This window comes from Vipera berus (assembly GCF_964194415.1).
Source record: "Vipera berus genome assembly, chromosome: 3".
In the NCBI taxonomy this organism is placed as follows: domain Eukaryota; kingdom Metazoa; phylum Chordata; class Lepidosauria; order Squamata; family Viperidae; genus Vipera; species Vipera berus.
This window is the reverse complement of record NC_138204.1, coordinates 30,843,482-30,870,720: the sequence shown is the minus strand read 5'-3', so window position 1 is coordinate 30,870,720 and position 27,239 is coordinate 30,843,482. Positions and strand designations below refer to the sequence as shown.

General features: G+C 39.3%; 1 protein-coding gene across 2 annotated transcripts in view; it reads left to right on the top strand.

The window, feature by feature from the left end:
- The window catches only part of TP53INP2 (tumor protein p53 inducible nuclear protein 2), a 40,700-nt gene that overhangs the window by 4,391 nt on the left and 9,070 nt on the right, over window positions 1-27,239 (top strand). Inside the window, exons 2-3 of one of the 2 annotated variants that reach the window (XM_081324092.1) lie at window positions 18,621-18,991; window positions 26,907-27,045. In XM_081324092.1, the coding sequence (XP_081180218.1) occupies window positions 18,868-18,991; window positions 26,907-27,045 (263 nt within the window). In that variant the 5' untranslated portion in view covers window positions 18,621-18,867. Of the gene's footprint in view, window positions 1-18,620; window positions 18,992-26,696; window positions 27,046-27,239 lie in introns of both variants that reach the window. The other variant, XM_081324091.1, reaches the window with a different exon arrangement.

Genomic DNA, 27,239 nt, shown 5'->3' with positions numbered 1-27,239 from the left:
TTGCCTATCCATGACGGCATGGTAAGTGGGTAATTTGAAATTTACACACAAACACACACACACCCTTTATAAAACTATAAACTAACCTGCTCTGAATAGGAAAATTACTCATGTTCTATTGTTTGGCATACTTTCAATGGCACATAATTGAAATAGCTATGACTCTAAAATCCTATTCCACTGAACATCTTATTCCTCAGACCTTTCAGTGTCTGAGATTTCCATGAGCATTCATTCCCTAATCATACACTGCCACTATGTCTTTCTTATCTTGATCAGGAATTAAAAAAGTTATTTTAAAAAGTTATTTTACATTTAAACAACACTAGGCCTCAAACCATGATTCTTTCTCTGTGTGAGAGGAAAGCAGGGCAACAGGTGTATTTATTTTGAGATGTCCTTTTTACACTGAATATTATTTAATCAGTAGGAATGCATTCCTGAACTGGAAGAACTTGTTTTCATTTCTGCATTGATTAAATAATCAAGCAGCATTTCCCAACTTGGTACATTCCAGATGTTTTAGATTTTGATATTCTGGCTGAAAATTATCGGACTCAAATTCTTGCACATCTGGAAGATAGCAGGTTGGGAAAGTCTGAAGTGTAATTTCTAAAATGCAGCCACATTCAAATAGTCTAGGTTTTGCTGAAATGTCAACAGTTTCGACATATATACCAAGCATCATAAGCTCTATAAGCAGGAGTGTCAAACTGCCAGCCCGCGGGCCGGGTGCATCATGGCAAAACCGCACCAACCCCATTGCCAGCAATGGAAAAAAAAGTCACGATATGTTGTGACACGTCACATTTTGCAAGTTTGACACCCCTGCTCTATAGTGTTCATCTGATCTGGCTGCCATCTGTTTTTATAGCACATGATTACATACGATTCCAAGATGTCTAAAAGATGAACTAATAATGCTAGGGGATCTGGTAATTTATTAATTGCTATGTTAAAGTAAACCACTTGTGAAATAAAATAAAAGTATAAACATTATTTCAAGTTTTTCTCTGCAGCTGTACAGTATGAACTAGGAAAGTACTCATAAGTTCATCTATATCCATGAAATTACAAATAATGGATTTGGATACACCAGGTATCTCAAAGATGAACTGCAATTGTAAAATGTAAATGTATAGTAGAATTTTTGTGATATTAGTCATGTTCTTCTAGCTGTGGAGCTCAGCTATCAGCTATGTTTGATGGCACTTAAATCCCTCCTATTTTAAGAAAAATATTTATTTGCTATAGACGAAGATTGTGAAGTCTATATCTTGAGATAAGAAATACAGTTGAGCAGAGACACCAAAGTGAGGGGTGAAGCTATTTTTACATAACTGTCCTATCTGAATAGAAGCTGGTTAATTCCACAAAGATCATAAGCACATAGTGTCTTTATACTGTGATGGTGACCTTATGAGTATTCTTAGGTATGTTTTGTAATGTTTTCCTAGGCAATCATTAGTGGCCATTCTGCTCTGAAGTTTCCACTAAAAAGTCTTCATTCTAAAAATATTTTTGTTTTAAAAACTCTGACTTGGTTGATTATCAAAACAAGACCTACCTGCTCCTTTTTGTATCATTCTTCTCCCCTCTTATGATCTTATCTAACAGGATAATTTTGGAAAGCCCAGGCTTCATAAAACAGAACTCAAAAAAAGAATTAAGCTGTTGCTTGAAATGTTCAAATCAATGTACTGCAGTGTTTCACTTAACAACTACGGTACAAAAGGTCATAAAATGGGGCAAACCTCACTTAACATTTGTCTCACTTAGCAACAAAAATGTTGGGCTCAATTGTGATTGTAGTTTGATAACTACCTGTATGTCTAATGCATTTTCACAAAATTCAAAATATGCCCTCTGCCAAAAATGTTGCCTACTCAGTACAGAATAGATCATTTTTTTAAAAAAATTAAAATGCTGAACAAGATCTTCTTTTTCTTTGATATAATTCATTTTCCCCTGTTTTTTCCTCCCTCCCTCCCTCCTTGGTATCATGTAGTAACAACTTTGGAACACAGGAAGTTATCTTACCCTTTGTATCTCTTTGCCAAATATTCTTTCCTAGTTTTTTCTCCCAATATTTCAAGGGCAAAAATATGGAAGTGCAATCAAAATGAAATAAGAAATTGATTTCCTGTCTAAATTATACACCAAACACCTTTCTGCAGCCTGAGAGCCTGCAAATATATTGGGACTCAATTAGGCTAGCCAAGAAATGTAAGAACTGCAGTCCCCTCTTTTCTGAAGGTACCAAGGTGAAGAAAATTGTGCTGTATAGATTAGTTCTGCAGCAGCCATTTCAGCTTTTGTCATTATTTTTGTTCCTTGTATAATAAGTACTATAATAGATGTTTTCCTGAGTGAGATCAATTTTTACATTCATATACTTTTAGTGAAATTGATAAAGTGAATGAGACTATATCTTGCATTTCCATTTTCTCACACACCAAGAAACTGCAGTATATATTGGCATTAGATTTTAAACCCGGCCTGTTTATTGCCTCATACAATCAAGCAATATGAGAACATTTGTGTATAAATTAGTATCATCTTTCTGATAAACTTTAACATAGGATTTCAGGGTATATTGGTCATAATCACCAACAGTCATTTGATTGTTTAGAATTACAGTGATCTGTTTTACATCTTTGCCCTAGCCAATGGATAACCTAATACATTTAAAATTACCAGGGGTGAGGTAGGAAATTAAAGATTCTTACAGTAAAATAAAAATAAGAGAGGCAAATATGTGAATATTGTAATTCCACAAAATTTCCCTCAAAAGAAAAATAATTTGTATTGGCTGCAACTCAACTTATGATCATTTGTTTAACAATCATTCAAAGTTATGGCATTGCTTAAAAAAAGGACTTGTGATGGGGGTCTCGCATTTCTGACTGGTGCAGCATCCCCCACAGTCACGTGATCACCACCCAGGTGCTTGGCAACCAGTATGTATTTGTGACGGTGCAGCATCTTGAAGGGGTGTGTGTGTGTGTGTGTGTCACATGATTGCCATTTGCAACTTTCCCTGCCAGCTTTTGACAAAGACAACAGGAAAAGCCAGATTCATTTAACCACCATGTGATTAATCACAGCAAAAAATCATAAAACTGGGCATGACTCACATAATTACTACATTGCTTATTGCTGGAAGTTCTGGTCTCTGTTGTGGTCATAAGCCACAATTAGTATTGCCTACTAATTAGATACACTTTTTCAGTTAAAAGTAAGAGAGGCACTCCACTCTTATATCCAGAAAAGTTTACTTAGGATAAGTTTTTTCCCACCTCACTCACAAGTAGATCAATTCCTTTCTGGGGAGAGGGAAATGGTGCTTACATAAATTTGTGACAAGGAGGAATTAAATTACCCCAATGTAAGAGATGCATATAGACATAGCAGAGATCAAACTGGAAGATCTAGAGCAGGGTTCTTCAAACTTGGCCCTTTTACGACTTGTGGACTTCAATTCCCAGAATTCCTCAGCCAGCGTGCCTGGCTGAGGAATTCTGGGAGTTGAAGTCCACAAGTCATAAAAGGGCCAAGTTTGAAGACCCCTGATCTAGAGCAGGGGTGTCAAACTGCCGGCCCGTGGGCCAGGTGCTTCATAGCGAAACCACGCCCACCCCATTGTCTGCAATAGACAAAAAAGTCATGATACATCGCGACATGTCACATGACGTGAGTTTGACACCCCTGATCTAGAAGCAGCGTATGGTTGAGTTGTATAAACATTAGAAAGGGAAAAGACAGGGCAAGTTTTAAAGCTTTTCTATTTTTATAGAAAGACAGACTTTAGTTGATGGTTTTCCATTTCTCAAGTGTACAATTGGGCTGATACAGCTGGCATTATGATTTGATGGTGATTCAAGGGGAGTGTCCCTTAGGCAAGCCTCCATGAAAATTGCTTTCAATCGATGAAGAGACCATGCTGCTTTCCTTCCCTTGGGACAATGGCTTTTGCATGCAGATAGACGTGATTGTGATATGGATCAGTCACTTGAGGCTGATTGGCTTCACTTTGCCTCCCTCAAGGAAGAGAAAGATGCCTAATATAAAATTTAATTTTAAAAAAAGGAAGAGCAATATGTCTCTTTAAGATGAACCACTTTGCTAAGGCAGATCTGTACCCACTACTCTTCAAACGGAGGCTGGTGGGTCTTTTGTCAAACAGAACAACCTGCTTGCTGTTTCTTCCTTTAAAAAAGGTTGGGCTAGATAGCCTGCAAAGTTTTGATTCTATGTTAAAACTATGATTCTAAGTTAATCTGAATGATACAGAGTTTGACAAGACACCAGCGTGGGCAGGCAGAAACGATCCAAATGAGTTGTTTCTGACTACATACTGAAGAGCTTCCTCTGGAAGGATGTTTTAGAAGGATTGGTTGTGTCTGAAAGGTTTGGGGTTGTGCAGTTGGGTGAAGGAGATTACCCAGTGTATTTTAAGTTCCATACCAGAGCTTGGAAAGCTGTAACTCGTCCTTATGCTGGAAAGTCACTGTCTCCCATGTGTTTAATCTCCTCTCCCTGACAACAGATGGTATTAAGCTTACTGATCCATAATCCCAATGGTATCATTTCCTCCTCCCCCTTGAAAGGGAGAGGGGGATGCGTATGTTTATCCCCCATCCAGCCTTATCCTGGGGCAGATGCTTTCAGAACTGGGTCACCTACAGATGTCTACTCAGCAGGTTTATTTTGCTCGTGCCCCCAGCATAGCCACATTTCTAATATTTCTGATCCTGAAGATGCTTATGCATTTCTGTCTAGCTGTTCACAAGTAAACCCTGCCGTGAAATGCAGTTTAAGGGGATTCTTGGAGCCAGCAAGGAAGAGCTGGCATAAAACAAAGGTTATGGCTACTACCTATTTATGACTGACTTTATTTTGAACAGATGGGACTTTCAGTTAAATTCAGCAGTTGTACAAGGCTCCTGTTAGTCTTTCAGCCAGCTCTGCTTTTTTCAGAGTACTCTGTTCCAAGGGATCTGTGGGGAAGGGTAAAAAAAATCAAGATGGTTTCCATGACTGTACAATGCCTAATAATAATAATAACAATAATAACAACAACTTTATTGTCACTTTGTATGTACACCAATTGGCATACATCAAAATGAAATTTCGTTGCATACAGTTCTCAAAGGGTCACCACCTCCGATATACACTCCTTGTTCATGGCCAGCTCAGGTTTCAGATCATCCATTTTAGTCTCAAGGGAGCGAACAATGGCAAACAGGATAGATGGAAATAGAGCTCCATGTGGATTAGCCCTCAAATTAGCTTGTATTCTGACAACCTCGCTTTTCCTTTTTCTGATCCTGACTCTTCCGCTTTTTCCTTTAAAGAGGCCTTGCTTCTTTTTGCCCCTGGAGCACGCTGCTGCCACCACCAACTCCTCCAAAAGCCTCTCTCTCTTCCTCTGGGCCTGCTGACAGCCTCATCCAGTTCCTTCGGAAACAGCCCTGATTTGCAATATAATCCATCACTAGGCCAGCAGTCAGATCTTGCTGCTGGCAGAACAAATTCAAACAGCGCCAATGACTTTTAACGGTCTCACCAACAGGGCATGGTGGTGCTTCAATTGCTTAGTTGCTGCCTTTTTCACACACGCCTCACACTCAAATGCTCATGTTTTTTTCCCATTTTTCTTCTCTAACGCTTGAAAATCAATGAGGCTTTTCAGTCTTTAGTGTACTATTTTGGAGGCTCTTTCCACTACTGAATTTTTTTTTAATATTCTGAGAACCTTTGTTTTAATGGTTCAACTCTGAAAAAAAGGATAACACCTTTGAATCAAGCCTGATTTCTGCTCACTACAAGGGCACACCCATGTAGTTGCTTTGGCAATAATATTGATGTGGGTTGCCACTGACACCTTTCTGGATGTTTTACAGATATTTCTTGGTGGTCTTCTAAGTGTTAGGTGTAGGACTAAATGTGGTATTCATCCACTATGTATACAAATTAATAGTGTGTGTGTGTGTGTGTGTGTGTGTGTGTGTGTGTGTGTGTGTCTTTCTTTGTTTGTTGCCCTGGATCTTTGGTTCCCCCCCAAGCCCAGGTCATGTGTCATCTCTGACTCTGGACAAGGAAGCCTTCTCCTGGACTAAGCTGGTATGCAATTTGGGAGCCCTCCTGGACTCACAGCTCCTCAAGGTATTAGGTGGCAGCTCTGGCTAGCAGGGCCTGTGCTCAGCTTTGTCATGTGTACCAATTTTAACCTTTCCTGGACTGGGAGGTCTTGCTCAGAGTCATTCATCTTTGGTCACTTCCCAGTTGCATTTCTGCAACACACACTACAAGGGGCTGCCACTGAAGACCACCTGGAAATTACAACTGATCTACAATGTGACAGCACATGCAGTGATTGATGGTACCCCTAGGTTTACTCATGTTACATGCTTGTTACACAAGCTGCACTGGATCCCAGTTTCCTTCCAGATGGAATTCAAAGTGCTGTTTATTACCTTTAAAGGCCTATTCAGGGGTGTCAAACTGCCGGCCCGCGGGCCGGACACATCATCCCAAAACCGCGCCCACCCCATTGCCAGCAATGAGAAAAAGCTCCGATACGTTGTGTGACATCACGTGATGTCATGGGTTTGACATGTCTGCATGGGGTCTGGTTATATCATGAAAATGCCTCTTCCTAAAAAACATCTGCCGATTTTACCAGATTGAATAGGATCTCTAGTCTCTTCCCATATGTGTTGCCATGTATGGAATCTAGGAAATGTGCCTTTTCCAAGGCAACCCCTTCCCTATGGAGCACCCTTCCCCCCCAAAATTTGGCAGGTCCCCACAATATTAAACTTCCCAAAAGGACTCACAACTTGGCTTTCCCTCCAAGGGCTAGGACAGAGTGAGCTAAGGTTAGTTATGGTACCAGGCTTTATTATATTTATTATTTTTATTTTAATATCATTGGTTTTAATATTTGTATTGTACAGATGTGGTTTTATCTCTTTCAATCTGCATTTTTCCCCATCCTCACTTTGAAGGGTCAACATAACAGTATTATCAGGACTAGCAGATGTTAATCCTCTCCCTAAACCCTTTTCAATTGCAAGTATATTTTACTTCCCAATTTAAGAGGGAACTTTGTAAGATCTCTTGATAAAAGCCTTGCCACTGAAATAATGGTGAAATGGAAGGACTCACCTCACAAGATAATGTAATTACAATCCAAATTAAATTTAAATATATCTCTCTGATCCAAATTAAACATAAACAGGATCAACCTCTGGGGTCAAACTATGTGCATGTCCACCATTCCAAGTAAATGCAAGGTAGATAACATGATATGTTTGCAAAATAAAATCTTCATAGTAGAATGATCTCTTGAATTCTAGCACCTTCTATCAGGAGACCATGGATTTCAACCATATTCCATGTGTCCATCCATATGTTTTTCATTGTAATAAAAGCTAGTAGAAAGGCTGTGACTTTTGGCAAGTAACAGCTCCATTTGTTGGTTTTATTTGCAAATATGCAAAGGTTCCAATCAACATTGGAATATGAGCCAGCAGTGTGCTGCAACAGCCAAAAAAAGCCAACACTGTTCTAGGCTGCATTAACAAAGGGATAGAATCAAGATCACCTGAAGTGCTAATGCCACTTTATAATGCCTTGGTAAGACCATACTTAGTGAATCCAGTTTTGGTCTCCACAATGTAAAAAAATGTTGAGACTCTAGATCAGGCATGTCAAACTCATGACATCACATGATGTATCGTGACTTTTTCCCCATTGCTGGCAATGAGGTGGGTGCAGTTTCAATATGATGCATCAGGCCCACGGGCCGACAGTTTGACATGCCTGCTCTAAATAGAGTGCAGAGAAGAGCAACAAAGGTGATTAGGGGACTGGAGGTTAAAACATATAAAGAACAGTTGCTGGAATTAAGTATGTCTAGTTGAATGAAAAGAACTAGGGGTGACATGATAGCAGTGTTCCAATATCTAAGGGGATGCCACAAAGAAGAGGGGGTCAAGCTATTCTCCAAAGCACCTGAAGGCAGGACAAGAAGCAACGGATGGAAACTGATCAAGGAGAAAAGCAACCTAGAACTAAGAAAAAATTTCCTGACAATTAGAACAATTAATCAGTGGAACAACCTACCTCAAGAAGTTGTGAATGCTCCAACACTGCAAGTTTTTAAGAAGAAATTGGACAACTATTTCTTTAAAATGGTGTAGGGTTTCCTGTCTGAGCAGGAGGTTGGACCAGAAGACCTCCAAGATCCCTACAAATTCTGTTATTTTGTTAACATCCTTCATTTCTTCACATCTGATGTAGATTTCTGAAAATTCTTTCCTAGCTCCAGTTCCTTGGAAAATATAATTCCCATTGTGTATGACTTAATATTTATTCACTTCATTGAAATTTAACTAAAGAAGCAACTCTCCAGAGGTCACATAGCAAATGGTTCACAGAACTATATTTTCTTTGCTTGTAGATACCAGAAGTGTGTCAAAAGATATAGCAGCAAGTTTTTAATGGAGAAAAAAATGATCAGGCAATTTTTAGATTCATCAGCTGAGTCAAATAATAAATGAGACCATCAAGTGAATTTCAAAGCTTCATTACCAGGAATTTATATAATGAAATCCTAAGTTTTGTATGGTATCCTTCAGCCCATTTAATATTCTTGGTTTTTCAATGATGCCGGCTAGGGTATTCTGGGAATTGAAATCCACACATCTAAAAATTAGCAAGGTTGAGAAATATTACCGTAGAAGTCAGATTGCTATGGGCAATTGTGAGGAAGCCAACTAACAGAGCATGGCAAAAATAAACATATATTCCAGAGTTTCTCATTCAAAAAATGCAAGAGAAAAATCATCCAGGTGAGATAAATAAAAGCTACAATATATATATATATGACTGTTTACCACTTCCGTGGGAGAGCATCAAGAAATACCAGGATTGAGGGCTTCACTGGAGTGCTGATAAATTTCTCAGGAAACAATAGTAGCAAACGTTTTCTGTACTGTAGCCAAGAAAGGTGTTTGTTTTTATGTAGTCACCAAAAGTTGAGCTTGTTATGAAAGTATTTTTACTTTTATAGTCACCTAAAAAGCCTGACTTGTTCACTTTTAGTTGCTGCAAGCCATACTTAGAGAAGGCTTTAGTGAAGCATCACTAACACAGATTGAGGATCAATGTGATGGTAGTTACAGAACTGATTGGTTGGTCCAGGATGAAGGAACTGTTAGTCAGCATGGACTGACTGCTGCTATGCAAAGAAATAGCTGTAAAAATAGCTTTTGGTAACAATTTTATTTATTTATTTTATTTTTATTTTATTTTAATTCCATTTATATCCCGCCCTTCTCCGAAGACTCAGGGTGGCTGCTGAACCAGGTCATTTCAAACATGCTTAAACTTGGTTATTATTACATTTTTTTCTTTTTATTTTCAGCATTTTAACATATTATAGACACTCAGTCCATGTGGCTATTGTTCAGTACATTAGGGCTACCAGATCTGGCCTGCCAAAAGCTTTACCACTAACAGCAGCAATGAAATGCTTCTGTCTTGATGTCTGCAGCCCAAATATGGTAATCCTAGAGTTATGTAAATCTAAAAAATGGGCTGAGTAACCAAGAGAGCTGGGTGAACAGAGCAACTTTGCATTACAAATATGAAACAATGTGATGTATTGTTGTGTTCTGGGGAGTAAAATTTCGGGAGATTATCTTCTGAGGCTCTGAGAACTCAAAATGACTTTAGTGGTAAACAATGATCCTTTGAAACAGGACACATTTCACAGAAGTTGGGACAAACTGTTTCCTTGGAGAGCATTTTTTTAAAAACCAAAAACCACACTGATCTTTGAGCACCAGGCCAGGGGTTCCCTGCCTCCCTCCAAATGGCAGGATAATAAAGGTGAAATATACTGTATACAAATATATATTTATATAAATAATTAGAGCCAAAAATTTGGTAAAGTCTATAGAAAAACTAAGATAGGTTTGGAAAGTAATTAGAGCATTCATTAGTTGCTAATATGATTGCTTATCACATTCAAAGTTGCTGTTTCCTGGAACTCTAATGAGGGCTCTAGGTTTCTCTGGAGCCACCTGAAGTCCTGAACCTTGTACACTTCTGCTTTATCTAAACACAAACATTTTACAAATCAGAGTCCTCTTGCACTTGATGTGGGGGCCATTGCAGTGGTCTCTGGCCACTTTGCAATTATTAAAGATATGCTCTGTTCAGCTACTCTTTTGATGTAAATGACTTCAGACAGAGAGTATATGATCCCTGCCATTCCTCTGACATCCCTTCTTTGGTTAAGCCCATGCAACTCATGAGCTGGGAGCATGACTGTAAAAAAAAGGCCTTGTAAACACCTCATAATCGGGGAATCTGATTTGGAAGGAGCCATTTAAGGTCACAGAATCCCACACCCTGCTCAGTGCAGGAATTCATGAGTTTCTCCCTTATTATTTAGCCTAACACTTTGGTAACTGCTTTTTCCACAGATGTACTATTCTTTCGAAGAAAAAAGCAATCTGGCCTTTTACCACTTACTATTGTGAAAATATGATGCAAGCAATGCTTTGTTATTAGCAAACATGCCAGCCTCTTGTTTTGGATAAACTTCTGCTTTAGTACTCAGAATTCCCAGCTAGCATGGCAGTCCCAATGCTTGGGAAGCCCATGTTTCATGATCGTTTTTTACACTCCTCCTTCTCAGCCACCTCCCTGCTATGTGATGGAAATGGACCCTCATCCCCACCCAATACTCTTGCCAGTTCTTTTTTCAGTGCCATTAATGGTGCTGATGGAATGACTAAAGAAGATCCATCAGCTTCCTTGCTGAACTTCTCTTTGAAGGATTCCATTCAAAACTGGAGTTCCTGGGGCTTTAAAGGAATCCTGGAAAAGTAACGTTAGGTATTTGATTATTTAAAAAAAGGATTTGTGCAAACAACCTCTTCCATAAAGATGATTGGGGGACTGGAGGATAAAACATTCAAAGAACATTGCAGGAATTGGGTATATTTAGTCTAGTGAAAAGAAGGACTAGGGGTGACATGATAGCAGTGTTCCAATATTTGAGGGGCTGCCCCAAAGAAGAAGGGGGGTCAACCTATTCTCCAAAGCACCTGAAGGTAGGACAAGATGCAATGGATGGAAACTAATTAAGGAGAGAACCAACCAAAGAGAACATTCCTGAGAGTTAGAACAATTAATCAGTGGAACAACTTGCCTCCAGAAATTGTTGCTCCAACACTGGAGGTTTTTAAGAAGAGATGAGACAACCATTTGTCTGAAATGGTATAGGGTTTCCTGCTTGAGCAGGGCATTGGACTAGAACAGGGCTTTTCAACCAGTGGTATGGGTACCACCTGTGGTACATTGGCACCTGGCAGGTGGTATGCAACCATCCTACAAAAGTGGTAGCAAGGGAGGGGAATGAGCTGAACTGGTGGCAGCACTGCACAAGCCTGAGAGAGAGATGGCTGGAGCTGCACCGCTGTCAGGGCTCAGCGGAAGCGCCAGGATCAGCGCCAAGCTCCAGCTGGAGCTCAGCACTGATCCTGGTGTTTCTGCTGAGCCCAGAAGCGCCGATCAGCTGGAATGTTGCAGCATCTCCAGGGTCTTGTGATTTACATTCAGATGGTTGACAACTGATTCATATTTATGACAGTCACAGTGTCCCAGGGTCATGTGAAGTGACCAAAACCTTCTGCAACCACCCAGCAGACGGGGGGGGGGGGAATAAAAACCAAACACAGCTCACCCCTGCTGCCAATCCTCAACAGAAATACTCACAACAATGAAAACCTCAGACAGGAGAAAGAGCGCTGCTGGGCGGGCAGGCAGGTGTCTTGCTTGGCTGTGGCTTCGGGGGCACTTTTTTCAGTGCCATTGTAACTTTGAACAGTCACTAAACGAACTGTTGTAAGTTGAGGACTACCTGTACTTCATCACTTTTTTCCTTTTTTTTTTTTTTGGTCATCAGGTTTTTGACACGTTGCTAGGCGACTGGTGGTACTCGGATGTTGCCATATCCTAAAAGTGGTGCAATGGGTGAAAAGGTTGAAAAGCCCTGGACTAGAAGACCTCCAAGGTCCCTTCCAACTCTATTCTGTTATTATATTATTTTCCTCTTAATCAGAATTCCTCCACAGTCAGAATTGAAAAAGAGTAACCTACTCATAAAAGGACCTTCATGCTTGACAGTAGCATATATCCAGAACCAACTTTTTTAATCCTTTGCTGTTTGGCATTTTGTATGAGTTCCATAAATTGCTATTTTTTTAAAAAAAATACTGTGCTAGCACTATAACTAATTCCTATTAGTGCTAATACTTTTTCCCAGAACAACAGTCCTATGACAAAATGCTTTCTTTTATCTTCCACCAACGAGGCTGCAAAGACATTTGCTTGCGTCTTTTGCAGTACCCAAAGGCCATGGCTCTGAGTCAAACATGGTTATTTTAGTATGTAAGGCAAAATAATTCCACAAGCACCTCCCCCACCAGGCAGTATAATAACAACATTTTACTAGGCAATACGATGCCATCAAATTGGCTGCCTGAGACAGCTACTTCATTCTGCTTAATGGTTAGGCCAGCTTCTAAATGTATCTGACTAAAGCTGTATTGAATAAGCCTACCATCTGCTCAGAAATATAATTCAGGTTGTTCTGATCCTGGAACATACAAGACCTCCACTAGACATGAATAACTAAGAATAGGCAATCACATTCCATTGACCACATGGGAAATAGCTTTTGCAAGCCAATAGTGTGATTCTAAACATGTTTACTGGAATAGAAATACGATAGAGACCCTGTAGATAGTTATTTGCTTCTTTTATTTGTTTAAATATATATTAGCCCATCTCACAGCAGTGACTCTGCCTAGGAATGTATATATGCTTAGGAATGTTCCTCTTGGAAGTCTGTTGAAATAAATGGACTTTGTTCTTAAGGGTAAACAAAACATAAGATTGGAGATATGAGTTAATACCAGTATACATACTTCATAGAAATGACAGATAAATGATTCCTGTGCCAAGTCATTGTCTTCTGGGATCTATCTTGTGCTGTTTACTCCTCTTACCGGATCATTTAGGGGTGTTAGCTTAGATACAGGTTTGCTGGCATCATAATGGCTTGCACTGAAGTTTCCTCCCTAGGTAATTGCTTCAGACCAACCTTGCCATGGATAGGTCCAAAAAGACAACAAACAATAGGCTTGGGATACTGGTAGAACAAACGTCATCATGAAGGAAAGAAAGGCAACCATCTGTTGCTGAATGAAACCATCTTCTTGTGCAAATTTAACTGGATAGACACATTGGGATGTAGAAAATGTACTTTCTGTAGACAGCAGAAGTGATGGAGGGAACTCTGGAAAAAAAGGCCTCGTTTCGGTTAAGATGTGTTCCATATGTTCACTCATTTGAACAACTTCTAGAGTACATTAGGAACATTTTTGGCTGGGAAATCACATCCTACCAGTTCTGGCCCAGAATTTCCTTTCCTAAATTCTTCACTCCAGAATTCTCTCTAGGATAGATTCTATATCATTGCATTTCCTAATTGGGTGAGATATGCATTCTTTGAGATAGATTAAGTGTAGTTTTAGAATTCTGATCTGTCAAAAGAGTTTGGCAATAATAACTGCAATCAGAAACATCTGGAGGACACAACATTGGAGAAAAATGGGATATGAGAAAACCAGATTGAGACTACAATCCTATCCTGCCTGCCAGAGTGTCCTATTCAGTGGGATTTAGTATTGAGTATATAATCCTGGTTAAAGAGAATAGTAACCTTTTTACCAATGGAAAGTAGAAGTTGGAGATTAATAATGGATGTAGCCTCAGGGAGGTGGAAGAACTTTCTTTCTCCAGAGCCTTATCTTCTGATGCCAGAAAGGCACAATTCCGGTTGGCTGAAAGGTCACCCCAAGCTTTGCATGGCATTTACATGTAAGTAACTGGAGCCCAAGGAAATTTAGGTAGCTTGTTCCTGCAAAGGTTAAGTTCCTCTTTTAAGTTCTTAATCTGACCCAAACCTCAAATGCATACATGCAGACAAAAATTATGGGAGCTTTTTTTGTTGGGGGAACCAACTCTGAGGAAAGAAATAGAAATGCAAAATATATACTGTTAGGCTACATATGGGGCCCGAGATACCCTTTCCTTACCAATTCAGGCCTTAGATAAATGTCCAAATGATTACACTGTGTAATCCTAACCCTAACCCTTTCTTTAACAGCATTTTCACTGTTTCCGGTGCAGACCCACCTTATCATAAAATCATGCAGTTGCAAGGTAGAATAGGAACCATGCAGCACACACCCCTCCTTTGTGCAAGGTCTGTTAAAGCATTTAGAGCAGATGAAGTTCTTTCTGGTGTCTAAGCAACTATTAACAATGTTAGTAGTAAGATTTGCATTATTAAACCTGAACTTTTCAAGTACTTCTACACTGTATTATAGACATTCACACACATACATCTCTCTCTCTCTCTCTCTCTCTCTCTCTCTCTCTCTCTCTCTCTCTCTCTCTCTCTCTCTCTCTCTCTCTCTCTCTCTCTCTCTCACACACACACACACACACACATACATGTAAATATTCTACAAACTGTATTTATAGACTTCTCCCTTCAAGTTATTTTTTAAAAAATTGCATCCCTACATTTCTAGAAAAAGTGCCAATTGCTGTAGATAGTGCCAACTGATGCTTAAGTTCTGGCCACGTAGTCAGTAGGGTAACTGTATTTTTTCCTCTTTGTCTTATAGCTTGGCTATTTTGTCCATTTCAGGTTTTTTTTTCCAGTTTCTTGTTTCTGTAAATATGGTAAATGTGATTCACTGAGAATTTTTAATACTGTAAATTCAGACTAAAATTTGTACTTTCGATACAAATTTCTCAAACTATTTAGCTTTTGCGAACACTTTTCCATCATATCTTTTTTAAAAAGATTTTTTCCCCTGAATGTGCATTTTAAAATTGGGTAATGAACTGTACTGACAATGGTAAAAGAAATTTGGGGTGATTGGGCAAAAATGTAGGTTGTGTATCGGTTAAAATAAATAGGAAATTAAATAAGCTTGCATTCAAGAGTGAACTAAACATATTTCTTCCATCTTTACTACAATTTGAAGAAAATTATAATCCTGGAGGGATCTGTGTTACTAATCATCTTACTACTAGGCAAATATTTGACAAAGATAATTTGACTGAACTAATGTCAGAAAACCTTATTTGCATAAAAGTAATCTATAAAAATGCCTCTGAAGATGTGTTACACTGAACTGGTAGGCTGATTTAAAAAAAAAACTTTTTGTATGGTCAATATTAATGCACCTGGATTTTAAATTATCTTTCTTAGTTGTTAAATTAGTTGTAAATAATTTTAACTGCTGTTTTAAATAGATCTTTTGGCATTTTTAGTGTAGGCATATTTTCTTGGCAGAGCTTTAGCCTAAAAGGTGGCATGGATATATATATATTTTTTAAAAATGTGTAATGAATGGACACAATTATTCATTAATTTCTCTGCTGTTAGTATGATAGACTGGACATAACTGAAAACCTGTAGTTTTGATAAAAATAAAAACGAGTACATTATTGTTTAATTAGTAATTAAGAAGTAAAATTGCTAATTCAGAATCTTTACTACATTCAGTTTGGAAGTGGAATTGACACTTGGCAGTATCTGAGAGTGCTCTACCAAGTGAATTCCTGGATTTCTGATTCAAAGTCTAGGCTTAATGGTACCGCTGTAAAAAAAAGGTTTCTAGCAAACAATTGCAAATGTTCCTACTATGAAATGGTAGCAGAGTTCTGATCCATCCTTCTTTTGTAGCTAAGAGGAACCAGCTCCTGATGTTCTTCCATCAGTTTGGATGAATGCATTGCTTGTGTTCAATTATTTGAAGAGAGGGAAAGAAGCAAGCCTTTTGCTTTATTTACTAAGGATGGAATAACTTTAGAGCCAATTCAGCATAGCAATTAAGAATGCTGGACTTTTATTTTCAAATCTCTCTTCAGTAGAGGAAATGACCTTCTGTCAGCTGTGATCCCAGAGTCGCTGTAAGGATAGTTGGCATAAATTCTCTCAAGGTTGCTGTGAGGATAGCAAGGGTGGAAATAATGCTGGTCTTTTCGGCTGAGAGGAAGTCGATGAATGTTAGCAGTAGAAGAAACCGTAGATTTAAATGATTGCTGTAGCACAACATTCTCTGCATTAGTTTTCTACCAATCCTCACCAAATCTAGATCAGGGTTTCTCAACTTTTTTCAACCTTGGCAAGTTTAAGATGGGTGGACTTCAATTCTCAGAATTTCACAGCCAGAATGGACTTCAATCCCTTTTGCAAGCTGTCTGGGAAATACTGACCTAGATAACATAAAATTGGTTTGAGCATTATTTTCAACTAAGAATAATATGAATGAAATGTTCATGAGTAGACTGCAGTGTTGCTATATGTTGGCAAAGAGATGTATAAATGTTTTATCTCTTTTATCTATCTTTCGAAGGCTCTTTAAATTTCTTGGCTTCCCACACTTACATTAAGGGAAGGAGTCCCCCTTTATCTGGCTTTTTCAGGATGTGAAAGCAGCCAGGAGGGCTTTGTAATGATGGAAAGAGGGGTAACAACAAACCCTAATCCCCAAAACTGCTTTGCCTTTCACCTAAAGCAATAAGATAACATTTAAAAAAGCAAGAAAATTTTGAAATAAATTTTCAATTTTTCTGAAAATAAGATAGAAAAACAAAAAACCTGTTTCATATTAGAAGAAAGCTGTTGAGGAACTGCAAGGCAGAAATGCATAACACTAGTTTAAATGTCAGATTGAAACTACAGACTGATTCTTTGGGGGGGATCTTGTAACAGTGGAAATATTTGCTGGGGGGGTGGGAGGATTTTTCTCTTTGACGTTCTTTAATTTTCCCAACCTAAAACCCACCAGTAAGTTGGATTGCAAAGCTGATCATGTCCTATGGGCAAGATGACTTACTGCTAAGCTTGTGAGCTGCCCTGAGTCTTCGGAGAAGGGTGGGATATAAATGGAATTAAAATAAAAAATAAAAAATAAAAGATGTCATTGGTTTTGTAATCCAACTCATTTAGGGACATTCAGTAAAGAAGATTGGAATAGATTGACCACTGAGAAACCTTTGTTAGTCTGTTTCTGGTATCTAGACTTAGCATAGCAAGCTGAGGGGTTAGCAGCAGCAACAATACAATAATACCAGCAATTATGCCTAGTGCTTTATAGCAATTGCAGAAAACCTCTTTGTGGGTGGGAAGATAGATTTTGGGGAAAAAGCCAAAACATAAATCCAAGAGAGATTAGAGGTGGCGTACTATGTCTGCAAGTAAAATAAGTGTGCTAAGTTGTTTTGTGTATTGTGTTAGTAAAAATGTCTGCCAAACTTCTGTTATAAAAGGATCCAATTCAGAAAACCACACAAAGAAACCTGGGGTTGTATATTATAAAATATGGTAGAATATTTTATAAATATTATAAAATTATGGTAGAATGAAGTAATAAGTTAGTTGTATCACTGATCTACATAAAAGTGAGATTTTAAAGAAGGTAATAGAGAGTTACTGGGTTAAAAATCAGCAACATGCTATAATTCCATATTGTGGACAGTGATGATATTGGAATTGTTAATATCAGGTGTGAGGATATATTGAGGTAATATTCCCAACATTGTGTCTTACAGAGGGGTTGAAACAGCAGTGTCTAAAATCTCCAGCTAATATAGTCAAATATGGGACACATAGCACATCTTATTGAATCTTGCCAGGTCTCAAAAACTGAAGAGGGTGCTTGGGTGAAAGGTCATCAAGAAATCCCATAGATGTGACTAGATTGGGGTTAGCCAAATAAAATACCTCAGAAGGTGGCCATGATAAATGTGTGCTTTACTGATGCCAAGGAAAATTACATAGAGTTGAGTGCAACTGAAGGAGATTTTAACTTTATAATCCCAAGAGATGGCCTCAAATTGGAAAGATTCATTGGAGTAGAAAAGTTCAAGGGTAGAATGAAACTAAGGAGTAAGAAAACAGACAGTTAATTGGCTGATATCCTGAATTAGCAACTATTACTTGCAATATGAGTATCAAAAGAAATCCTGAATTTGTCCTCTTAACAAATCCAGGGTCTTAGAACAGGAAGCATCTTTGCATGTTTATGAGGGAAAACACATTCACATTAATACAACTAGGCTGGGCCTGTAGGAAAAGTCCTCCCCCAGGACTCAGGGGGTCTTCAAAGAGCTCAAGTCATCACTGAAGAAAGGTTTCCAGTGAGAGTAAGAAGGGAGGCTACCCTATAGAGATGAAATTAAAAGACATCAGGAAAAGGTCAGATTCAGAGCAAATTTAAGTTTATGATCTATGCCAGGAATTCTCTTCCCCTTCTTTCTCAGGATTGTCTGAGTTCCTTGTGATTCAAAGCACTTTTGCTTTTTTTAAAAAAAAATTAAATTATATTCTCTCTCTCTCTCTCTCTCTCTCTCTCTCTCTCTCTCTCTCTCTCTCTCTCTCTCTCTCTCTCTCTCTCTCTCTCTCTCTCTCTCTCTCTCTCTCTCTCCCCCACCCTTAATCTTTGCAGGCCTTTGCACTGAAACCAAGTGAAGAACCTTATGATTGCACTATAGAGAATTCAAGTCAAATAAGACTTCAGAGGGGGGAAAATACTCCAGCATCAGACAGCTCCTGCATTTTTGGAAGACTCATCCATCAATTTCTGCCCAAATTTACACCAACGAAGCATCTTCTGGCTACACGCACTGAAACAAGCATTTATAGCCGTGCTTCCACTTTTCTTTCAAAGTCCACATTAGAAATCTTTTCCCACCATGTTCCAGCGTTTCACTAGCCTCTTCTTCAATGATAGCAGCTCAGGTGAAGTCATTGAAGAACCTAAGCCTTTTGTTTCTAAAGAGGAAGAAGAAGACGGATGGCTTATTATTGATCTGCCAGGTGAGAAACATTGGAGGAAATGATTGGATTCTCACATAACTGTTCTCAAATTGCACAATGGAAGGAGTGTGACTAGTTGCACTTTTAAAAAGTGATATAGAGGAAAAAAGAAATAAGGAGAGATTGGAACAAAAGTAAAGTTAGGCAGCAATTCTTAAATTTATACACAGGTAGTCTTTGATCAAGGGACGCGGTGGCTCAGTGGGTTAGGACGCTGAGCTTGTCGATCAGAAGGTCGGCAGTTTGGCGGGTTGAATCCCGAGTGCCGCGTAACAGAGTGAGCGCCTGTTACTCATCCCAGCTTCTGCCAACCTAGCAGTTCAAAAGCATGTAAAAATGCAAGTAGAAAAATAGGGACCACTACGGTAACAGCATTCCGTGCGCCTTTGGCATCTAGTCATGCTGGCCACATGACCACAGAGACGTCCTCGGACAAGCGCTGGCTCTTCAGCTTTGAAACGGAGATGAGCACCGGCCCCTAGAGTCGGAACGACTAGCACGCATGTGCGGGGGAACCTTTTACCTTTACTAGTCTTTGATCACTGGTTATGTTAGTTATCTGCAAGAGCTTCTCTCTCATATCCATGTTTGAAACCATGACTGTCAAGAATCCAAATAATCTGTTTACAACTACATTTTTAGCTTGAAATTCTCTAGACTAGTTTTTCAGGTCAACTACTGTAGAATTCTGCCTTGCTTGTTGAGCAGAAATTATATGACTCAACCATTTCTAATGGCAATAATTGGCTTGCAAATTAAGTGAAGAAGCCAAGTCAACAATGTTCTCCATACCTTAGTTTTTAACTTATTTCTCCTTACCAATCCTCTTTATTTTTATTAAGTAACATTTTAATAGGTAAAGGTAAAGGTTCCCCCGCACATGCGTGCTAGTCGTTTCCGACTCTAGGGGCTGGTGCTCATCTTCGTTTCAAAGCTGAAGGGCCAGCGCTTGTCCAAGGACGTCTCCATGGTCATGTGGCCAGCATGACTAGATGCCAAAGGCGCACAGAACGCTGTTACCTTCTCACCGTAGTGGTCCCTATTTTTCTACTTGCATTTTTACGTGCTTTCGAACTGCTAGGTTGGCAGAAGCTGGGACGAATAACAGGTGCTCACTCTGTTACACGGCACTCGGGATTCAACCCGCCAAACTGCCGACCTTCTGATCGACAAGCTCAGCGTCCTAACCCACTGAGCCACCGCGTCCCTTTGACATTTTAATAGCTTGACATAAAACTAAACTACAATAATTCCCTTTTTACTTTAAAATAGGTTTCAGATTAAAAGTACTGTTGTTTCCTTAAGAACATGATTGCATTTGATAAGTGTCTTGGGCTTTATGTGTTTCATGCAGTAAGAGCCTTTGGCACTTCTGAACAGAAACTAGAGCATTAAGCAATGAGTGCTACAGTCATGAATAAGGCATGGAGAATTAGCAGACACAACATACTCTCCTACTGAATGACTGAGAAAATGGGGCAAGGCAGCATACAATCTTGTTTCTCCAATATTCCTTCCCAACGTTCAACGTTTATCAATTATTTGTTGTGGAATACAGATGCATGAATTTAAACTTCTCCAATATAATTCAAATGTTGTTTAGGTTAACTATGGGAAACAGTTGAGAGACAGGAATGAGGTAGCCAAAAAATTGGGCCCAAGGCCCCCCTCTTGCCTTAGCGCAGCTATTTCTTGAAAAAGACAGGGAGAGTCAACTCAGTATCTTCCAAATTTCTTTAAACCACAATTCCCCTCCATGCAACCATCTGATCATGCAATGAGCATTTGTAGTCGTTATTCAAAACATTTTGGAGGACAGTGCATAATTCTCCTTGGAAAAGAGACAAGAACAAAAAAACAGAATGCATTGTGAACTACCAGTAGAGGATGAGGATAATCTGTTCATTAACCAGCTGTTTCTCACTAAGGGGAAAATGTAGAGTTGCCTTTTTTCATGACAGACACAAGTCTTACAAATGTGGCATTATGAGAGAAAGACATCTGGAGGAAAGAATATAGTTCCTTGCCTCAACTGTTTCCTTACCTGTGGCCCTCCAGAATTTATAGCTGGAGTTATAAGTCCCAATAGGCTTAGGCAAAATGGCCAGTGTTAGGGAATGCTGACAGTTGCAATTTAGCAACATCTGAAGGCCCACATTTTTTCCATCTTTTTAATTCCTTCACATTGCAGTATGTGAGTTAACCCAGCCAACATTGGTGAGAATGATGGATGTTTCATAAAATTTCCTGAAACAAATAATAACAGTAAATAAAGGTAAAAGGTTTCCCCTGTCCAGTTGTTTCCAACTGTAGGGGGCAATGCTCATTGTTTTTAATTTTTGTATCAATGTTTTAATTACCCTGTAAACCGCCCTGAGTCCTTCGGGAAAGGGCGGTATATAAATCCAATAAAATAAATAAATAAATAAAATAAATCTCTATTTCCCAGCTGAGGGAGCCAGCATTGTCCAAAAACATCTCTGTGGTCATGTAGCCAGCATGACTACACGCCAAGGTGCATGGAATACTGTTACCTTCCCATCGAAGTTTTACCGATTTATCTACTGACATTTGCATGCTTTCAAACTGCTTGGTGGGCAAGAACTGGAGCAAGTAATGGGAGCTCACCCTGTATCATAGTGCTCAGGTCTTGAATCCAGGCTGTCAGCTTTCCAACTGACAAGCTTAGCATCTTTAACCACTGAGCCATCACCCCCCCCCCCATTACAATACATAGTATTTTATTAAATATATATGTTATCCAGTTTTGGTAACCTGGTGTTTCTTTCATTTCTATTTTCCTAACCAGCATAGCTACTATATTAGCTAGGGGGTATTGGAATTAAAACTAATTCTGTTTGGAGGGCATCAATTGGAGAAGATTGGTTTAAATGAAAATAATCGCTATATGCAATGATTATATGAAAATAATCATGGCCTGTATACATCTTAATTAAAATGTAATGCTGGTTGCTTGGGAGAAAAAACAAAAACAAAAAACTAACCACATTCCTCTGGTTAATCAGGGATATAATTATGATCACCCTCTTCCTGGTACCAGAATTGCACAAGACTCATTAAGACATCCGCAGAGTATCCACCTTCAAATCCATCAGCTGTGATGACTAGTCCAATGACATAGACATTATTTTTCTACAACAGAGGATGTCATCTGTTTAAGCATCAAACTGATGTTTTTGTAAATAAATTGGATTATCATAAGGATTTAAAGTTTTCCTATTTTAATATTATAATAGGCTAACGAAGAAAAAATGAAAGAATGAAGAAAAACAATTTTAAATAGAAACCAGAATCTTTTTCTATCACAAGATCTTAGTTCACCTAGCAGAGTAAATGGTAATATTTAATTGTGAGATGATTTGGATTTCTAATTAAATCTAAGGGCCAGGGTTCTATGAATTACAATAGATCAAGGCCTTTTATTAAAATTCATTTTGTTTTAGAAGCAGAAAGTAAGCACCATTTAGTTCAGTAAAGTTTCTTTTCAGGGCTAGATTGCAAACAATATATTTTGCAAGCTAATAAAGTAATAGGCTACTGTTGTCCTTAGGCAGTTAGGATAATCGCCTTTAAAATTTGCAGGCACATCTCTGGATTAAGTAATCATAATCTACATTAAATTCTATGAGATAATTGGATCAGTGCACTGGTATGCAATTTTTTGTCTATGAGAATTCTAATTTAAATACTTTGAAAAAGAAGTTATTCTTGATGTATGAAACACTTTATATTCCTGTGTTCTGTATACAAATACATGAGAATTCAGAATTGCTGCTGCTGTTTGAAATGGAAGCCAGGCAGGTGAGCTGCCATGATTTCTCCATTTAATTTTAGAAAAGCTGCTGAGGTTTTCGGTTTTGATCAGAATTCTGACAGAGACTGCATGGGATTCCATGTTTTCCCTTGTTTTAAATTGCCTTTTGTTGTTGTCATGTCCGACCCATCGCGACCCCATGGACAAGGTTCCTCCAGGTCTTCCTGTCCTCTACCATCTTCTGGAGTCCATTTAAGCTCACGCCTACTGCTTCAGTGACTCCATCCAGCCACCTCATTCTCTGTCGTCCTTTAAATTGCCTGCTGACTTATTAATCCTTATAGGGGAGTGTGAGAATGGTGTGTAAGGAAGACTGTGTTGGTGTATTTGTGCAAGTGACCCTAGAATTGTGCATAGAGTTTCAGAAGATGTGGTGAAAGCTGTGTGTTGGGAGCAAAGTAATTTGCAGCTGCTGAGGTCATTGCCCAGATGTTAGCCCAGTGAAGTAGTCCAGATAAGTTACGTTCAGGAGTACTAGTTCTGAGTACTAGCTCTATCTTTATTATAAGGTTATATTAACAGAGTTTTACAAGACTGAAAGTATTTCTTCCATATTCTCTCTCTCTCTAGAAAACTAGGGAGGGTCTTTTCTGAAATGTTTCCCACACTCTCCCTCTTTTGTGGGCTGAGATACAAGTTATATACTAGTTGTCCAGTCTGCAGCTCTCCCTCCTGTCTCCCAAGGTCTTTCCCGCATACCATTGTACCAGGGCAGAAATGCCCAGCTTTCAAAACCAAGATCACATGAGAAGAGGCACTACTGGGCTTTGAGCCCTTTGAAACTGGGCTGTGGAAATGATGGGCGAGTGCGCACATGCATCCCCATTTGCATGAACAGTGGGCAAGTGCACATGCACATGTTCCATTTGCATGAGCAGCAGGCATGTGTGCCTGCCGTGTGTGTGTGAATGGAGCTGTGCGTGCTTGCCCACCGCTCACATAGAACCATCACATTCCCCCCCCCCTCCTCAGCCAGTCCACAGAGCTGGAAAGTTGGTGAACTCTGCACTAGAAGGCAAATTCCGCAAAACAAGACAAGAACAAAAGTTGATATAATTTAAATTGAAACTTCCATTCAGTGAGGTTAATCTTATTATCCCACATGCACTTAGTTATTTTCTCCCTTTGTTATAGTAACACATTATATTGGACTGGTACTTTTGGAGTGATTCTGGAGTTCCTGCTACCCTTTGGAAGAAACAAGTTTTGCTTCCCTATTATGGAGGATAAAATAAAAATGTTTACAGCAGCCAATGCTTTTTTCTTTCTGCAGTTAGAGATGCTTTGAGGTAGGGCGATTCAGAATTAGGTAAACAGCACAGGGAAAGAGCTTGGTTGTTTAATCAAAACAAGAAGCCACTTCATTTTTTCTTTAGATAATCCCCTCCCCCAATGTAGTCAGATCTAACCAGATACTTGATTTGGGATGTCCACAATGCCCCAGTAACTGAAGCAAATGTCTCCATGTGTAATCTTAATGCTGTGCCCATGGGCTTGGGTAGTGAAAGCCATACAAAAGTCCAGTTTGGCTCTAATAGAAACACTGTGAAAAGAAGACTCTTAAAATTTTCTATTTTCTGCAATGATCTGAGTTAGTAAAGATACTTCCAAACCTTACCTTTGAAACCAACAAATCAAGGAAAAAGGCATTCCAACACAAGTATTCTAATTTAGGTGGCAAAGATTTCTGGAATATCACATTGGGAATGACTGCAGTAGAGAAGGAAATGGCAACGTGAAGGCAAATACAATAAAGAATTAATACTGTGAGCATTGGCTTTGTGCAGAAATACGTATAATGTGAGACGCAGCTCCAAATCTCTGTCAACCGCAGCTGCCTTTGTGTCCTGAAAATCCACTCCTGAGGGCTCTCCACAAGTGATGTTTACATCAATTCTGACATAGCAACATGCTGCCATGTTCCCATGACATCACCCTCCTTAACAGCCAAAGACATTTTCTTCCAGCTCAGCTGTGGCACCGTTCAAATAGCAAAACGTCTGCTTTGCAGTTTGCGACAATAGACAATCTGGTGGATTAGACATGGCCTGCTTTCCTGTTTGTGAGAACTCTTGGCTAATTCTGCTCCCACTGCCTGAATTGGGAGCTCTCTAGTACTGAAGATTTTAAGAAGGAACCGTATCAACAAACCTCACCACCATCTTTTAAGTCAGTTTTATGGTGCCTATAAAAAAAACTGTTCAGCTTGGTTTTCTCTGCTTATATAAACTGCCTGTAACAGGCTTCATTTTCCTTCCCAGTCTCTGGGATAAAATAGGCCATTGTTCCTTTCCCCCCCCCCTCCCCCAATCTCCCATGTAAAGGCTCTCTGCTGCAACAAACTGGAAGAAAAATTGTCTGGCTGCATAACTAGTGTGCCACCATCCCAGCTTTCAGTATGAGTTCATATACAGGAAGGATGACATCTAGATAGTCAGGCCATTTTTTTTCTTTGTACAGAGACCTCAAATGATATTTTGCAGGAGCTAGGAGAGAATCAGGTCATTGCAATGCAAACTTGGTGATCATCCAGCTTGATAGACCTTTTAGCATTTGAGGTTTACATGCTTAATAGGAATGTGCAATACTTTGCATTTAACTCCAAAGAGAAGTTTTGAAGCATGTGGGGTACAAACATAGCACCTGATACAATCTTTAAAACAATCCAATCCCCCCCCCCCACAAACACCCTTGAAACTGGAGAAATTAAGTAAAGCCGGTGAGGTTACTACACGAGCCTGAGAAAAGACAGAGATGCTTCCAAGAGTTGCAAACAAGTGACAATTATATGACAAATTTTGGTGTAATAGTTGTTAAAATTATGCACCTGAGGCTGATAGGTCTCTCTAAAAATGTATAGGATTATTGCTTTATTTTTTTTTTTAAAACTCTCTTCCAGTGTCTAGTGACTGGGTCAATTTTAGTAGGATAAGCTAGAAAGTATGTTTTATTGAGGGAGGCACTTTAAAAATAATGCTTGTCTGCTGGAAATACCTCTCATCTAATTTTAAATCATCCTTCCTGTTCCCAAGTTTCCTTCTGGAATCATTTTTTGTTCCTTTTTTCAAAAATAAAATCTCACTGTAATCTCCTTGAATTTAGAACAGCACACATTTAAAGACATTAGCATCTACAGCTGATCAGCAATTGATTTTTACCCTCTGGGAGAGATTTAGGCATTCTTATTATTTGCAAATACTCTTTTTACTCTTGTGTCTGGTTATTTAATAGCCCAGTAGCATAACCTACCACCTGATTTGGTCCAGGATATTTATCTCCCTCCTTTATGTAGCATGATAATTGTTGTTGTTGTTAGCTGCGAAGTCGTGTCCGACCCATCGCGACCCTATGGACAACATTCCTCCAGGCCATGATAATTATTGGGATATTTACACAGGCAACTGAAGTAGACCTATTTTATGGCCACAAATAAAATAGCACACAGAGGTGTATACCAAATGGAACACCTGACAATGTGGCAAAGAATGTCAGAAAGCACATCACAAGTGACACATAACTGCAATCTCAAGTGATGCTGAGTATTGGAGTCACAGGATAGAAAAACCTCTTTGGCCAGTCCTAAGCCCTCAGGGAAGACTTCAGGACGAGTCACACCGATGCCTTTGGGGTATCTTTTTCACTAATAATGCCCCTCCTTTCTCTTCTCCTTCCTTCCCTTTTCCTTCCCATCCATTGAATATATTGAATGTGTGCACCATTTTCCTTCCTGTATGCACCCTGCACTGCCATGGTTTCCTGTTGAATGGCTTTGCACTATGCTGTTTCTTTGGAATGTTGTTTGTGTCATTGTTGCTGCTGTTCTGGCTGTCCCATTTTGTGTGGCCGGTGATTGCTGCCATCTCTTATTAGATAGTTTGGCTTCAAGTCTTGGCACTGAGCAGTGGGTAGGTGAGAAGGATTCTGTTTGCGCTTCCCGTTGCCGCCATGGGTCCCTTCCACCTACCACGTCTTCACCCTACTCCCTCAGTGATTGTGTCAGCAGGTCCATGCCCTCTCAGCCTGACCCCTGCTTGATGGATGAGAGTTGGTTTGTTACCCCTCCCCCCTGTTTTACTGCAGAAGGTCCAGATTCTGTCAGTATGGAGAGCAGCCCTATGGAGGACCTCTTGATTGAGCATCCCAGCATGTCTGTATATGTCACCACCACCAGCAGCATCATTGTGGAAAGAGAGGATCCTGAGGAGAACATCCAGGAGACGTAAGTTCAGGGTAGGGCCTAATAGTTCCAGAGCCTCCCAAGTTCCTTTTCACAAAATTCAGTGTTAGGGAAAAATTTACCGTTGCTCAACGTTTTCTGAGCTGGTGGGTTCTCAGTGTTTTGAGATTATATCTCCCAGTACTGCAAGAGAATACTGTATGAATACATTTAAACTTATATAAAAGTATATCCAG